Below are 15,301 nucleotides of genomic sequence, written 5' to 3' on the forward strand. Positions count from 1 at the left end.
TACATTCAAAGGAACCAATTTATCAGCACCATGTTTGATACAAACTTTTTGTAAGCATTATGGGAAAAGGACAGAGATCTCGCCCAAATCAAGAAAGTATATAAGAAATTTAATGATAAATTATGTTTCTGAGGAATGATTTTAGCAACAGATGCACGCCTAAAAAATGTGGAATACTAACTTGCCTAACAGAGTGTAATCTCTAACTTTCAGGGAAAGCTGGCTAAAATATGTTCATTTTGGTGTGTTACCTGAGTTTTTTTGTTAACTAGTCTCTTCAGATGAAAAGATAGAGAGAGGAAGAGTTAGTATGTCTCAGCAGTACTTTCAGAGTATGGGTTCTTTATTAACATGTTGGTGACTTTAAGCGTAAATGTAATTGTACAAAAAGAGCTAAAAAAACTTTGTATTAAAAAGTAATCTATTAATTTATCTTTTGTCCAAACTTTTAAAGGACATTTTTAAGAGAGTGTCTCATAACTGCCTGAGAATAGCTGTTTCCAGTAAAGACCAAGTTAACTGGCCCAGGTAAGCTAGGTATCTACCTGAAATGTTCATAACCAGACGTGGAGGAGCCCAAGAATTTTCACCGTAATATCCTATGTAACTCATGTATGCCATATTTTTACTTAAGGCTCCCTTTCAAGGTTTTTATACAGTGAAACCCATTTCTATATAAAGTGGCTGCCTTCCCTAAATTTATGAAAGATAAGCTTCGTTCACTCACAACCAGAGTTTTTAATTTAGTTTTGTTTAAGGGAATTATTGTACAGGCAATTACAAAATTACGGATTTTGTAATTTCTTTTTTCTTTTATAATTGCTTATTTGTACTGGTTTATTTTTAATGCATGTATAAAAATTTTATCATGTTGCATTGAAAGTTCATATTTAATAAAAAGGACAATGGAATTTTTTTTACATACTTATGTATCAATAAGGGAGATGACCTCAGTTAAACTGCTGGTTTTGCTAATCCCTTGAAGTGATAGCCTAAAAAGAGATTATTTGCTAGAAAAGAGTCATATATGGGTGATCTTTTCCAGGGTGAGTCAGCCATTCCTTAATTCCCCTGTCTCCCAAGTCAGAACCTAAACACCATCTTTTCCTTCATGCAAAAAGCCCCGCTCGGCTTTGCTCCAGGCACAAATAAACAGTGCGAGTCCTAGCACCATGCCCAGAAAGGTCAGGATCTGTTGCTGCTGCTCCCGCTTTTGCCTGCCCCGGTGCAAAAGTACCTCCTCAAAGTGGCAGCTTTCAAAATAAACAGTAAGTTAAAGCAAGGATAGAGCCTTTGTTTTAAATGAAAAATCTATCATGCCGTTCCTCAAGCCATCATTCCTGAGAACGTAGAATGAAGTGGCCACGTGGGTGCTGAGGGAGGGGGACGAGAGAGGAGAGCTGGTCCTGCCGCAGAGGCAGAACAAAACCCGAAACAAGTGCTCAGTACAAGCAGTGAAGAGTATCGTACCCGTCTGAAAAAATGGGAGAGATGAGTGGACGGCATTTTGTTTACTCAGACTGGATATTACCTAGAACAGGAGGCTTGGCTAAGAGCAGTCAGATGTTCGAACTCCCTTACTGGGGGTCTTTGAACGCATAGTGGTTAAAATGATTGAAAATGTGGTCGGCTGATCAGAAGTTCAAGTCAAAAACTCCCAACAGTTCGACCTCTTATTTCCCTTGCAGCTTTCAAGGGCTGTTTCAAAAAATTAAACTCCTTCCCAACTTTCACGTAACTGTAATTCTCTCCTGTACTTATTTAAATAAATTTTTAATTCGGTCATCAAATAAACCTGGAAGATAATACTGGAGTTGACTGTCTAGGGCCATAAGAAAAACAAGATTTTAAGCTTTCGGTGTTGAGATCATATTTGTGCCCAGCACTGATCACTGACACATTACTCATCTTGATTGGACCCCTAAAAAAACGTGGTAATAAAAACACATAATAATTAGCAGGGGCTTGAATTAATACTTTTATAAGTGATTTTTACCTTGAAAGCCTTCGAAAGATAAGGTGTTACTTGACAGCTTCCCTTTAGGAGAAATTATTTGAAAACTCCTTTCACAAAGTTTGTACCTTGAACTTGACGTGCATTTTGAAAAGTTCACGATTTTATTTATTTCTTTGTTTTAAATCAGAATTCATATCAGAGACACTTAAAATGGCAGGTGGAAATGAGATGTAAATGAGTACTTTTTGGAAAGAAATGCATTGAAACCAGTAGAAGAAATCGAGGTGGAAATGTTGAAGCAGAAAATACTGTGTTGCCAGTTATGAAGATTTTATTTTTTTAATGGCATTAATGTTTCAAGTTAAAGGCTTAATATTTCAGGTTAAAGGCATGAAGGTGTATACTTGAATCTTACAGAGTTACATGTAAGACTGCAGACATAAATTGGAAAATGCGAGTGCTGAGAAAACAAAAGGCAAATTAAGACGACCTCAGAACTTTTAAAATAATTTTTTAAAGCTCTTTCAGGAATGTGATTTGTAATATGTACAGTTTGTTGCTGATATTAGTTTATGTTTACAATATAGAATTCTTATTTATGTTCATAAACTTTTTCCGTTATCACTGTTTGAAAATCTGATATACTCAGATGTCTATTTTTTTCTTTGAACTCAGAATTTAGCTAGCTTCCATCTGTTTTTCAATTTTTTGGGGAAGATTTAATCAGACTGTTTTTAGGTTTTGGTAGCAATTTCAATAATGAAAAAAGTGTATGCCCTGAAATCCAACTGGTGCCCGCTGTTTTGTTGTTTTTATTGTTCTCTGTATCCGAGAAGCATCTCTCTGCAAGGCTGAGGGGAGGGAAGGTGATGGGGACGGTGAGGAAACCGCAGACTTTGCTCTACGGAGCTGCAGGCTGGTGAGTGCCTAGGCAGAACATAACACAGCGTTAGCGGTGGCTGGAAGGTCTAATAAATGCAGTGTTGCATATAGATAGAGGTATTATAATAGTAATGCTTTTATTTGTTTCACTGCCTTGATTTTACAGACAAGCCATGGAGCATGGCTTTCACTTTCATGAAGTGAAATTCAAAGGAATTCAAATTTTGTCTTCCCATAAGGTCTGTGGGGTTGTCACAGGTACGGCTATGAGAAAACAAACAAAACAAAAAAATACAAGACAACAAAACTGTCTTAGAGGGGTTTGTACATTTAAATGTAATTTAAATTTATTGAAAAAGCACCGCAGTTTGGATCTGGGAATTTATTCTTTCTGACAGTTTTGTAACTAAAAAAGACGAACTAACAAAAAAAGGTAAAAGCAGTTGAGCGAGTTAGTTTTTTGACACAGCTGGGTTGGTTGTAGGCACCGCTATACCATTATCCATGATATGGGTGAAGGTTGATACCCCCAGGGCCAGCCGTGACCTGCCGGAGCCCATCAGGCAGCCAGGGAAACGCGGAGAGGCCCCGCGGGGGCAGAGCCAGGGGCTGCCACGGTCCCCTTGATCAAAGCACCTTCCAACCCTCTTTGAATGCAAGATCAGAGTCCACTAAAATATTTATTCGGCGTTGAATTTGATCTCCAGTTATGAAACTCTTGACCAACCTAAAATCTCAGAGGCAGCCCTTTCTCAAAAAGTGTCTACTTCTTACACTCTTTTTTTGGTCAGTTTTATCACTGTATTGCTTAAAAAACCCTATTGACTCAAAATGTGGAGTGGTTGTGGTGGCACTCAGAATGTATTAGACAAGGTTGCTCGACAGCAACAAAATCTGCAGCTACTGTCTGTTCTTCCCTCTAATGTACCTTGAGAAGTACTTCATGTCATGTGATAAAATCTGGAGGGATAGTAAAAAAATAGCAACTGCAAAAACGCATTCAAGGGAAACATATGTTCCCATTAGTATCTTAAAAAGAGATTACCGCTTATATAAATAGAGCATTTTCCTTCTCTCCAATTTCTCCACTTAGAGGAAAAAAGAAAAAAAAGTTAGAGAAATCTTTCCTACCTCCACTACGATTTTTATTAGTCTGCAAAGCTGTTGCTATAACAGTAACTGTAGCTTATGTGGCCCTGCATAGTTTGTTAGTTTGTGACAATACTTAAAATGTAAAGGTGTGCTAGTAAGCTTTTCTCTTTGGTTTGACAGCCTCTGTATTGGTGGCAAACAGTGAACAAGAATGTATAAAGCAAATGGTAGAATGGGAAAAGCAGTATCTGAAGTAATTTTCACTACTGTGGCCCTAAACCAAACACTTTTCCTTGCAGAACTAATTGAGAAATTCCCAATATTTAATGTTCCATGCTTTCATATTTTCTCAAATGAGTACAATTTTTATTTGCTAATGCCTGCTATTTTCCTTTCTGTCGTGTTAGTGTCCTTAGGACAGTGGTGTAAATAAGGAGCGTGAAGAAACTTCCGATTTACGTGTCCGTAGCAAACCTCTCCTCCTTGGTAATCTCAGCTGGCAGACAGAGCAGTTCATCAGTCACACTGGCGCGGTGGTTTCCCCCGTCAGCCTGAGAAAGGAGTTTGTGCTGTAGATGTAATAATTTTCTCTGATCATCTCCTGACACTACTGCTGTGTGCACAGGATAAGTGTATGGGAGTGTACTTTGCCTCCAGGTATCCAGGCCTGAGAAATGACAAAACCATCTTGCTTTACCGGGAAAAGGAGGAAGGCTGATGGTCGTTTCTTTGGTCCTTACGTTCTGGTAAGCAGAGACGTGTTAGTCTGTGGCAGATGACAGAAGGACAGAGGTGCAGTGGTGGCAGGGGGTGGCAAATGAGTCTGCTCTGGTTTGGAGCTGCTGAGTGAAGACCACCTGTGTACGGAGCTCCTTAACTGCTTGCGGAGTCTAAAATCAGGCTGGTTTTCCTCTGCCTGATGCCTGGTGGAGGAAGAGACAAATTTTTGTTCCTCATCTGCTACTGTGAAGGCTCTCTGAAGTTCATTCAGCAGTGTCTGAGGATTTGAGCCTCAGAGCTCACTGTCCACATATGTCCCATGGTTTTCAGTCTTCCCTTGGCAGCGTTTTCCAAGGCAGCTTTTCCCTTTGTTTCCCTTTTTATGGTGGTGAAAAAACTAATTGCTTGCAAGTAATCTTGCATTAGCAACCTTCCACATCTAAGATATTAGTTGTTTCAGCAGTTAAGAATGAGGTTGTGCCCAATGCTAATGTCAAAAACAACATCTGAAAGCTGATTATGCTCTCCCCAGTACTTTATATATGCTCCAGTGGGTTTTCATTGTCAAAGAGGTGGGCCTTTATTATGCCACATAATGCAGTAAAATGAGGATTACTTGGATTTCAGTGCATGAGATAATAACAGGTGACAGGCACCTGTTTAAGGAAGTATATTGTAGTCCTAAGCACGAGTATTTTGTGAAAATTAAGCGAGATTTCATATGGAAAAACTTTTGTACTTAAACTTCATAAATAGGTTTAAGTACAAAAAAAGCATCAGGAACTTGGATGGATGTATGCGTTAGTGGCCCTTACAGTCCTGACAGGACATTCTAATAATAAAGTGTGGGACCTGTCAAATGATGGCACAAATATCCTAATCTGAACTGACATGGCTTTCTAGCCCAGTTCATCAATCATGTTTTATTAGCTTTAACAGAGCCAAGCTGCTATCTGTCATTTCGATGCTGTAGTGGTGACAAAAACTGGTGCCGAAAATGTGCTGCAGGTGTAACTTTCACTCAAAGAGCATTTCTGAGCAGCAGTCAAGTTTGTGTTAGCATGGGGAGAGAGTGCCATCTTCAGTTTCACGTCTCCATGTGAGACAGGTCTGAACTTTCTAGTGCTGCCCGATGGCTTAGAAGTGAGGAAAAAACTATCCGTAGAAATTTAGAAACGGTTCTCAATTCATATTTTTATGAGACTCTGGACTTGGGGAGAAAAATGCTAAACACCAGGTTCTTGTTCCCATTTTAAGATACAGTTAATTTAGATGAGTAATTTCCAGTAGGCTAATGAAAGCTAAGGTTGGGCTTTGTCCTTTTGGTTTGCAACGCTGTATGAAGAAAATAACAATTGCCAGGTGGATCACAAACCCCTTGTAACCAGTAGCACGTTGTACGCCTAAAAAATGAGAGCTAGGAGCCTGTACGCTGCTGCGTGTTTACTGTGTTTTGTAAGAGCCATCAGTTCCATGTATTCTTTCAGCCCAGAATTGACTTGGTGTTTGCACTGGGGTCCTGGCACTTGACCCTTGTTTTTCTTGGCTCTGCATCATTTTGCAGCACAGCTCGAGGACGCTCCTCATCTCTTGTTTCCAGCATGTTAACATATTCAAGTAAATATTATCTGGCACAGGCACATGCGTTATCCTTTGGGGGAATATTTGCAAAACTTTTAAAGTCCAGATCAAACAGTGGCATCCATCTTCCATCCTCCTGATTTTCTTCTATTCACAAGATGAATGTTGCTGGCAAAATTCTTTCTTTGATCTTTAAAAAGACTTTATTTTGTCAATATTCACAGACAAGGTTCGCACCCGTAAAAATCCGCATTACTTGCAGAATATTTGCCCAGGTACGTCTTTTCTGTATATTTTAATGCTTAATAGGACTTTGCACAATAAGCAGCAGATGTGTCATAGTGACAGCAGGCGAGCAGGGACCAGGAAGGTGGTTTCATTAAAAGAGCCTTGGGACAAATGCAGCACATTAGATACCCACTGAAAGACAGGAGCTGTTGATGGGGTGACCTCTGAATGCAAGTCATCTTACTATAAACAGAAGGGTGTGGAAAGCCATTGGACAGAGCCAAGCTTGTTTACTATCCAGATCTCCTCTTAGTTAACTTAAGTAACCGGACTGCGCTGGGCTCACTGTGACAGTTCAAGGAAGAACAAAGTGTCTTCAGTATTTCTGAGCTTAAAAAATCCTAGCTGCCCGGTGCAAAAGTTTTTTGGTCCTGAAAAATCTGTCTGCATGCCTTAGCCACTGTATAGTGGAAGTTAATTAGTGCTAAACATAACAGATACTGGTTTTGTTTGGGGTTTTTTGTCCTGGAAACTGACTTTGCACATTTGGGGAATTCATTTCTGTTCTTCAGAGACAACTGAGGTAAGGTTATGATGGATTTTAATTTGCGATATTGATGCAAATGTCGTTTGGTGAGAAAATGGGAAGTATAAGTGGGTATTAATTGCACAGTCAGATTCTATTCCAAGAAGGAGATTTTGTTTTCATTTCTGTAGTAGCAGTTTCAAACTTTGTTTTGGAACAACACATTTGTTCATAGTGGCTCTAGAGTACAGGAGTTTAGGTAGGTTATAGGACTGAATCCGTCGTGTTCTTTCAGGAGCAGCTTTTTCTTGAGACAGGAGGTTGCTTGTTAAGTGCTGTAAGAAATAAAATGTTTCATTCTATAATATACTGTGAATGGCACATTTTATCAAATCTGCGAGCGGTTCGTTGGTATGTTATTCAATGCATTATTGTAAGAGACGCTTCAAGGCCAGTATGCTGAGACAGGTGTCTAGCTGTAAATTGAGTTCAAATTAATTAGCCCTAAGCTAGAAAAACTGTGGGTACAAATGAAATGAATTTAATTTACTAATACTTCATTCAAGCCCATTTAGTCCATTTCTAAGTTGATTAGACATTCGTTTGGAACAAATAACATTGAAGTGTAATTACGCTAAAGCATCAGTCCTGCTCCCTCAAAGTTCACTTTGTCTGTAACGTTGTCAGAGTTTATATTTGAGTCTTACTTCACTGTGAATTTGTTTCAAACTGTTTAATGCATTTTGCAATTGCATAGACCTTTTTTTTTTTTTTTTTGAGAATAAATTCTCATTAAAACCTTATTTCTTCAGGGAGTCTGTGCGCGTGTTGCTGCTGTTGCGTTCAGATGCTTTTCTCTACCTTGGGGTCCGTGTTCGAGGCGAGAGCAGCCGTGCTGCTGTCGTGCTGCATTCAGAGGGCCACGATGGGAGCTGGCATAACGATTACTGCTTCTTAAATGTCTGTTTCATTCAGGGAAACGCGGGAGGGGTTTACTCTGGGAGTAGTGTTTTATTATCCTAGCGCAGCAAGGAAAAGTCCCAGGGAAGAAAGAGCAACGCAGTCCCGGTCATCTGTAAACAGCGATTCACTGCTGTAGGGAACCGTGATGTGCAGGGAACCTGTTTGGAAGAAAGGTATGATAAATTACTACAGCCAATAAGTTCTTCGATTTTGTGCCTGGGGTCTGGTGAGCAGCAAGCAGCAGGATCCAGTTACATGTTTCTTTTCTTGGGCTGTTCACTGTTTTCTGAAATGCATTTCAGCTAGACAGCTTTTAACTGTCTTCACTACCTTTTCTGCCAGTATAATTTATTTATTTTCTAAAGTATATCAAATGTAAATTTCAAAACAGTATATAAAGCAAGTAACATTTTAAATTCCTGAATTAAAAAATATAGTTCTTGCCAAAACATTTTTCCAAGATAATGTTAAATTTATTAAAGTGCTTAGTATAGCTTGTTAAATGGTACAGCAAATCGAGTAGCATCAACCTTGTATGAATGTGGATAATATCAAGCAAAAGAACTTGAATTTGGCTTTGGGGAAATACCTGTAGGTTTGTGTGATCATGCAAGCACGTATACGCATGTTAGAGTGTGCATACACAGAAGCTAATTCATCTGTTACAGAAATTAGAAGTTGCGGTTATTTTCTAAACTTAAACAGATTGTGGTTTGATAAAATGTCTGAGTCTACTGTAAAATAGAGGAAGCAAGTGAAAAAACCACAGTGCATACTCTCTGTCTCATTCGCACACTTACCTATCTTTTTAATCTTTTGTTTTCTGTTGTTTTCTTTGCAAGCAGCTACACTTCAATTTTATTGAAGTTACACTTACTTTGGGAGAATATAGGAAATAAGTAGCACTTTATTAAGTTTCAAACTTTGAATTTTAAAATTTATTTAGTAAATGTTATTTAAAAGGGAATAAAATTTTCACATAATGTTTCCGTATTTTTAAATAAAAGTAGAGCATGGCTGTATTACATTTATGTATAAAAGGTATGTGAGTAGTTTGTAGAATTTAATGCTCTAGTTAATATGCTACTTATTTAGTTTTTTATGAACTCTATTTTCAATTATACTGCTGGAAGAATAAAAAAAAATATTTCTGTAATAGCTTAAGAGAAAATGTAATAGCTTAGTATCATACATGGTTATTTCTCTACTCTATGCAATTTTTAATCATTGCCCTGAATTAATACACAGTTAAGCAATATTCAATTATAGAGATTTTTTAAAAAGGATTTTTAAAAGCTAATTTTAAAATTAATCTCATTTTAGCCCCAAAAGGATGCACTTAAAAATACATGTTGAAGAACCCGGATTGATTTAAAAAGCATAGTTATTTTATTGTTTGTATTGGATTGAACTGAAAATGGCAGGCAATATCCCAGAATAGTAGAATTTATTATAGTATTATTTTAGCTAGAGTTAATTAAAGATTTGCTTCCTAAATACTTGAAGCAAAGTTCCCTATGTGTTCTCACAGTAAATCTATGACTGTTCTTCAGAATTAATTCCAGGAATATTTAAAGGTCATTAACTGATCTTTACAATTATATAACTGTGGCTGATCATCTGGTATAACTGACAATAAAACCTTCGGAGGGTAAAATAATCATCTGAAGTGATTTCACATAAACAGGGATTCCGCATGTATTATATTTATTCGCACACATGCACAGAAGCCTATTCCTGTGTGTTTGCATGCATGTTTGACCAGTTCTTTTTATCAAGGGTTTTCTTCTAGATAAAATGAATTATCTCATGATTAGATTTTTGCTGTACTTTAAGTATTTGCATTGCTATTCCAGGTGAGTTCTGCATTCAATTAGAATCACAGCTAAGAACCAAATGTACGCGTTGCTCTGAACATTCAAAACGCTGGCTCCACTGAAGCACAGTTTAACTTGATTGATACTTGGATTTTAAAGCAAATAAGGACTAATTTTTGCCTGTGGCAAAAAATCTTTGAAGTTTCATGCCTGTGCCGAGGCTGGATTAGTTAAGCAGTAGGACTGGGGCTGGGACTGTGACCCTGTTGTGCTTGGCAGGTTGTGATAAATGGGGGAATCTTTCTTAACCTCGTGGCCAAAACATTCCAGGATCAGGTTGGGGAGACAGGAGAGAAGGGAGGGGGGTTCAAAAGATGCAGGAGACTCGGCACGTTGAAGCCGGAGACAAAGGACACTTGCTTGTTCGTCTGGAACAGGGGCGAACGCGCAGACGCTTGTGGGAGAAAGTGCTGCAGATGCGTTGCAATATGCTTTATTGTTATTTCTGACCATTGACCTTGGTAGATGAAATTCATCCTTCACTGTGAAGCTGTCTCTTTTTGTTTTGAATGCTTTCAGAGTTTAGAAAATCTTGGTTGTTATACTTTCCTAAACTAAAGAGGTTTTTTACTTAATGCTTGAGATGTGTGCATAAAACCATCCAAAATATATTGGAAGAACTCCTTATTCCAAGTCATTGCCTGTTAGTGAAAGAATTGACTGGAGGACTGCAAATACAAACAAAATGGTATGAATTTGAAAAAAAACACAAACAAACAAAAAAAAGAACAGTTAATTAATTGCTTCTGAAAAGCTAGTTCGACCATTTTGTTTATAGAACATTTTAAAAAGTAAAACATACTTTTAAATATTTAAAAAATATATTTTTAATATACCAGTATTAAGAAAAAAATCTGAAAAAATATTTGGCTATGATAAAGTAGTACACTGGAATAAACCAGTCAAATTTTCAAAGCTGAAAAAAGAGGCAAAATTGACTTATATGTGAGCTGAAATCTGATCTATCAGGTGGTCCTTTCTTGTGGCATTTTAAGAGCTATACCGCCTCTGAAGTTGTCTCCATTGACTAATAATGAAAAATATGTTATTAAATGATGGTTTGAGATTTATTTACATGCTTTATACTGTAAATACAGCTATTCTGTCTTGTGTTAAGAACTGTAGGGTAAAGGAAATGAAAAAAAGAATGGTAAATATTTTTAATGTTCTTTCTAATTGTGGCTATTGTTCTTACTAGTATACAGTCAAACATATATTGTATCCCTGTGTGTAGATAAAATTAATCATTTATCCTTTTGTTATGAATTTCCCTGAATGACATTTAACACTATGATATTAATAGGATTATTAATGAATGTTCTGTTGCAAATGTTACTGGAATTTACCTATTGATTAATATTTGAATAATTAAATGTAAATAATATATATGAAAAGTAGTGTCACTAAATAGGATTTTGCTTCTGTGCTGCTTACTAGCATACACAAGTATGTGTACATTGCACGTATTATATTTTCCTGTGCATTTATTAGAAAGTATTTTATCAGTGATTTGCCTCTGAGAAATTATTATTCTTTTTTTCCTGCCCTTTAAAAAAAAGACAGACTCATTTCTTAATAGTATTTTTTTCACTTTTATTGAAGTGTTCCAGAGGCACTGAAAACTAAACTAACCAGAAACGAACTAAATGTCATTGCATGACGATACAAATGCATGTGAATACATCTTCGGATTATATCCACTTGTTTGTGAGCTTTTATATTGCAACATTGTGTGTCATTTTGTCTTTCCTCTAACAAGTTATTTTTTCACAAGTTAACATATGGGCTATAAAGAACTGATTATTTTATTTTGACCAGCAAGTAGTTTGAGCTACAAAGAATTCTTTACATCCTTACTCTAATAGATGTAGGTTGCCAAAGTTTTTGGTTATCTGATGTTGTTTATTAATGTTACAACAGCTGCTAGAAATTATTGCTACAATGCTAAACAGATTAGCTTCAGTAATGAGGAAGAACAGAAATGTATGAAACTGAAGAAAAAGGACAGCTGTTCACTGTAAATGTGCAGGCGATTTACTCAGTAATTTTCAAGGTGGAATGTGATGTGCAATTGCTTATTACCTTCTCCTTCTACTTTTTTCTCAGTTTTAAACACACTTTTGTTTTTAATTTGTAACATAGTAATTTGTATACATTTTCACTAGGTGGTTTTAATTGGAATAGCCTCAATGCATTGTACAAAAAATACTAGAGTTGTACAATTAGCTGATGACTTCAGCTTGGGCTATTTTCATAGATCAAATTGTTTGTTCATGTTCAGATTCACAGATATTATCTGTTGAAAAGTCAGATATTTGTGGCTGAATATCTTTGATCTACTACCAGGAGAAAAACTACCATGGAAGAGCAGAACAGCGTTTTTTGTTGGTGGTGGGGTTTTTATTCAATTTTATTTTATTTTAATACTGTTTTAACATGGTCTCCAACTAATTCCCATCTTCCACAATGCCTACAGGACTCTGCTAGCTGATAATGGGTAGGCAGGTGGTGAGCTAAAATCGTGTTCATATTACCTGCTCATATTACCTTGTTCATCCTCCCTACAACCTGTCTTCTTGCTCTGTCCACCTGTTGCTTTCTGGCATTAATTGAGCCCCCCATCCTACAAAAGCATATTCACATACTTAACTTCTTTATTCTGAATCATTTCCTTGAAGATAATGGGCCTAACCACCACGTTCCTGTTTAGACTTCAGCTTAAATCTTTGTTGGCTTGTCCCGGGCTTGACAACTCTTAAGCTTGGGGAATGCCTTTTGCTAAAGGACTGAATACACACAGCCTCCGATAGCCATTGCTCTTCCCCTCACCTCTCCTGAAGCGAGGTGAAGGCATGTCAGGGTTTAACCCCAGCCGGCAGCTCAGCCCCACGCAGCCGCTCGCTCACTCCCTCCCTCCAGTGGGATGGGGGAGAGAATCAGAAGAGTGAAACTCTTGGTACATCTAAACTCGTGGGCTGAGATAAAGACAGTTCAATAGGTAAAGCAAAAGCCATGCACACAAGCCAAGCAAAGCAAGGAATTCATTCACCACTCCCCATGGCAGGCAGGTGTTCAGCCATCTCCAGGAAAGCCGGGCTCCAGCACACATAACGGTGACTTGGGAAGACAAACGCCATCACTCTGAATGTCCCCCCTTCCTTCTTCTTCCCCCAGCTTTACATGCTGAGCATGACATCATACGGCATGGAATATCCCTTTGGTCAGCTGGGGTCAGCTGTCCCGGCTGTGTCCCCTCCCAATTCCTTGGGCACCCCCAGCCCCTCGCTGGTGGGGTGGGGTGAGGAGCAGCAAAGGCCTTGGCTCTCTGCTCAGCAGTAACGAAAACATCCCTGGGTTATCAACACTGTTTTCAGCACAAATCCAAACCGTAGCCTCATATTAACTACTATGAAGAAAATTAACTCTATCCCAGCCAAAACCAGCACAAGGCACCAGTGGGAACCCATGCAAGCCCAGGAGGGACTGGGTCATTTTCTGCAGTTATTGCTGTTAGGCACAAACAGCCTGTTTGCGTTCCCAGATCTCACTTCCTGTACTAACATGGAGGTACTCCTGCCTTTCAGGGTTGTGAAGGAGAGCAGTGAACAACTGCTTGTAATCAACAACTGTTGATTATTTTAGTCAGAAAGGGCAAAATTGTCCTGACAACATTTAGAGCAGGAATTTTCCTTTTTTCTGTCAAACATGCTGGAGTTCAACTGGAGCTGAAGTAGCCAGCAGTCTGGAGTCATCCTTGCCTGCAGCTACAGTCAAGCCTCCCCTTTCCTGAGCCTGATCACAGCGAAACTACCCAATGGCCAGTTGCAAGATCATTTAATTGAAGTTGACATTTTAGAGCATGTACGGTCTGAATTCAGGTCAGGATGTGGAACTGAATTGCTTTAATAAAGAGGTCAGATGATCTTTTTTTTAATCTGTGAGTAACTGTCAGTTACATTTTCTCATATTTTTGGTACTCTGTGTCACATAGGACACTGTCCACTGAATACAATCATCTCTCCTGAGAAGACACAGAAGTAAGCTGAGTCCTTCTTAATAGACACATGCTAAAAATTGCAATGAAAAGCTGTGGTACGGCACTAGTTTTTCTCCTTTTCTGAAGGACATCTACAAGGATCAGTATTTCTTCTGATTCTGTATGACATGCATGTGCTGGACTGGTCACACAGCAGGGATTGTGCTGTCAGACACTGCAGATAATACATGGATCTCATCTGGCTTGTACAGCTATAGCTATATATGCTTGCGATAAGACGAACAGTGAAGAAAAGTTGGCCAAAAGTGTATCTGAGCAAGAGTAAAAGTGGTACTGGTGAACGAGAGGCTACACTTGGAAGAGCTTGTGTCTACTGTGTTGTCTTGAATAGTTCAAGTCTCAGCCTAGAAACTTTCTTTGGACCATTGATAAAACAAGTTGTCGTGTAGCTGAATCCACGTACAATGCTTTCAATGTACCCAGAAAATTCCATCCCATTGTATCAGACCATGATATGAGTCAGGTATTCGTTCATTATTAAATGGGCTGGACTTTTATGAAGACTTTGGTGCTTTGAAAACTATTTAGTTACAAAGCTCACATCAAGTCAGGGTATTGTGAACACATTAGATCTGTCTTTTTTTTTTTCCACTAAATGACATTTCCTGAACTTTTTGAATATAGATCAAAACCACAATCCATGTTTTTAAAGTCCCTTTAGCTCTGGGATGAAGAATGCAGCTGATGAGTAGGCTCCTCCAAGACAGAGAGGACAGTGACGCTCGTGGTGGTTTAGATGTTTCTTCGTCAAGGCTGTCCCAGCACCTGGGCATGAATTCTCAGTGGAGCTACAAAACCAGAGATTGTTGACAAGGAGTAAGGCACATTTCTGGGGGCTGATCTCCTTTAACCTTAGCACATAGCAATACTTATATCAAAAGATATGGAAGACAAACAAAAGAGTACAGGGAGAGAAAAAGGACTTCTCTGCTAAACGAGAGTATTTTACATATATGTATTTCATCATCTGTGGTGAGGATGAGTATTTGACGAACGTGTGATCATGTTGTTTACTGCATTTGTGTATCACTATGGTCTTAGGTAGAAACCAGGATAGTGAAGAGCAGAAAGAATGAGATGATCGACAAGGCCATTTGTTTAAATTTTCTCTAAGTGAGGGATGGCAAAGCTGTGACAAGTGTTCTTTGATCTTAAGGGGGAAAGACAGATTATTTTCTGGCGAGGCAAAAGACTAAGGAGAGAAGTTGACCTTTATTACTGGGGAGGTCAATATGTAAGTTCTTAGGTGAGCTAAGGGAAAGCTAGGTCCCAATGAGGCACCAGCATCTTCAGAACAGAGAGGCGCCTTGTGGCAGAGATACTTGGCTTGTGGTAGAGAAATCAGCATTAGCAGTAGAAATACACTGTGCTATTCCTCATACAAGATGGTTTCCACATGAAAAGAAAACAGCATGTTT

General features: G+C 38.4%; 1 protein-coding gene across 14 annotated transcripts in view; it reads left to right on the top strand.

Moving 5' to 3' along the window:
- EYA4 (EYA transcriptional coactivator and phosphatase 4) overlaps positions 1-15,301 on the top strand; it is a 163,517-nt gene that overhangs the window by 59,689 nt on the left and 88,527 nt on the right. For 3 of the 14 annotated variants that reach the window (XM_075748123.1, XM_075748126.1, XM_075748133.1), the window contains exon 1: positions 6,388-6,507. The exons of 3 other annotated variants lie outside the window; for them this stretch is intronic. In XM_075748123.1, coding sequence (XP_075604238.1) covers positions 6,391-6,507 — 117 coding nt within the window. In that variant the 5' untranslated portion in view covers positions 6,388-6,390. Of the gene's footprint in view, positions 1-6,384; positions 6,508-6,771; positions 7,044-15,301 lie in introns of those variants that run through there. 8 more of the 14 variants (XM_075748124.1, XM_075748132.1, XM_075748122.1 and 5 more) reach the window with 5 other exon arrangements.

This window comes from Balearica regulorum, chromosome 3, assembly GCF_011004875.1.
Source record: "Balearica regulorum gibbericeps isolate bBalReg1 chromosome 3, bBalReg1.pri, whole genome shotgun sequence".
Classification (NCBI taxonomy): domain Eukaryota; kingdom Metazoa; phylum Chordata; class Aves; order Gruiformes; family Gruidae; genus Balearica; species Balearica regulorum.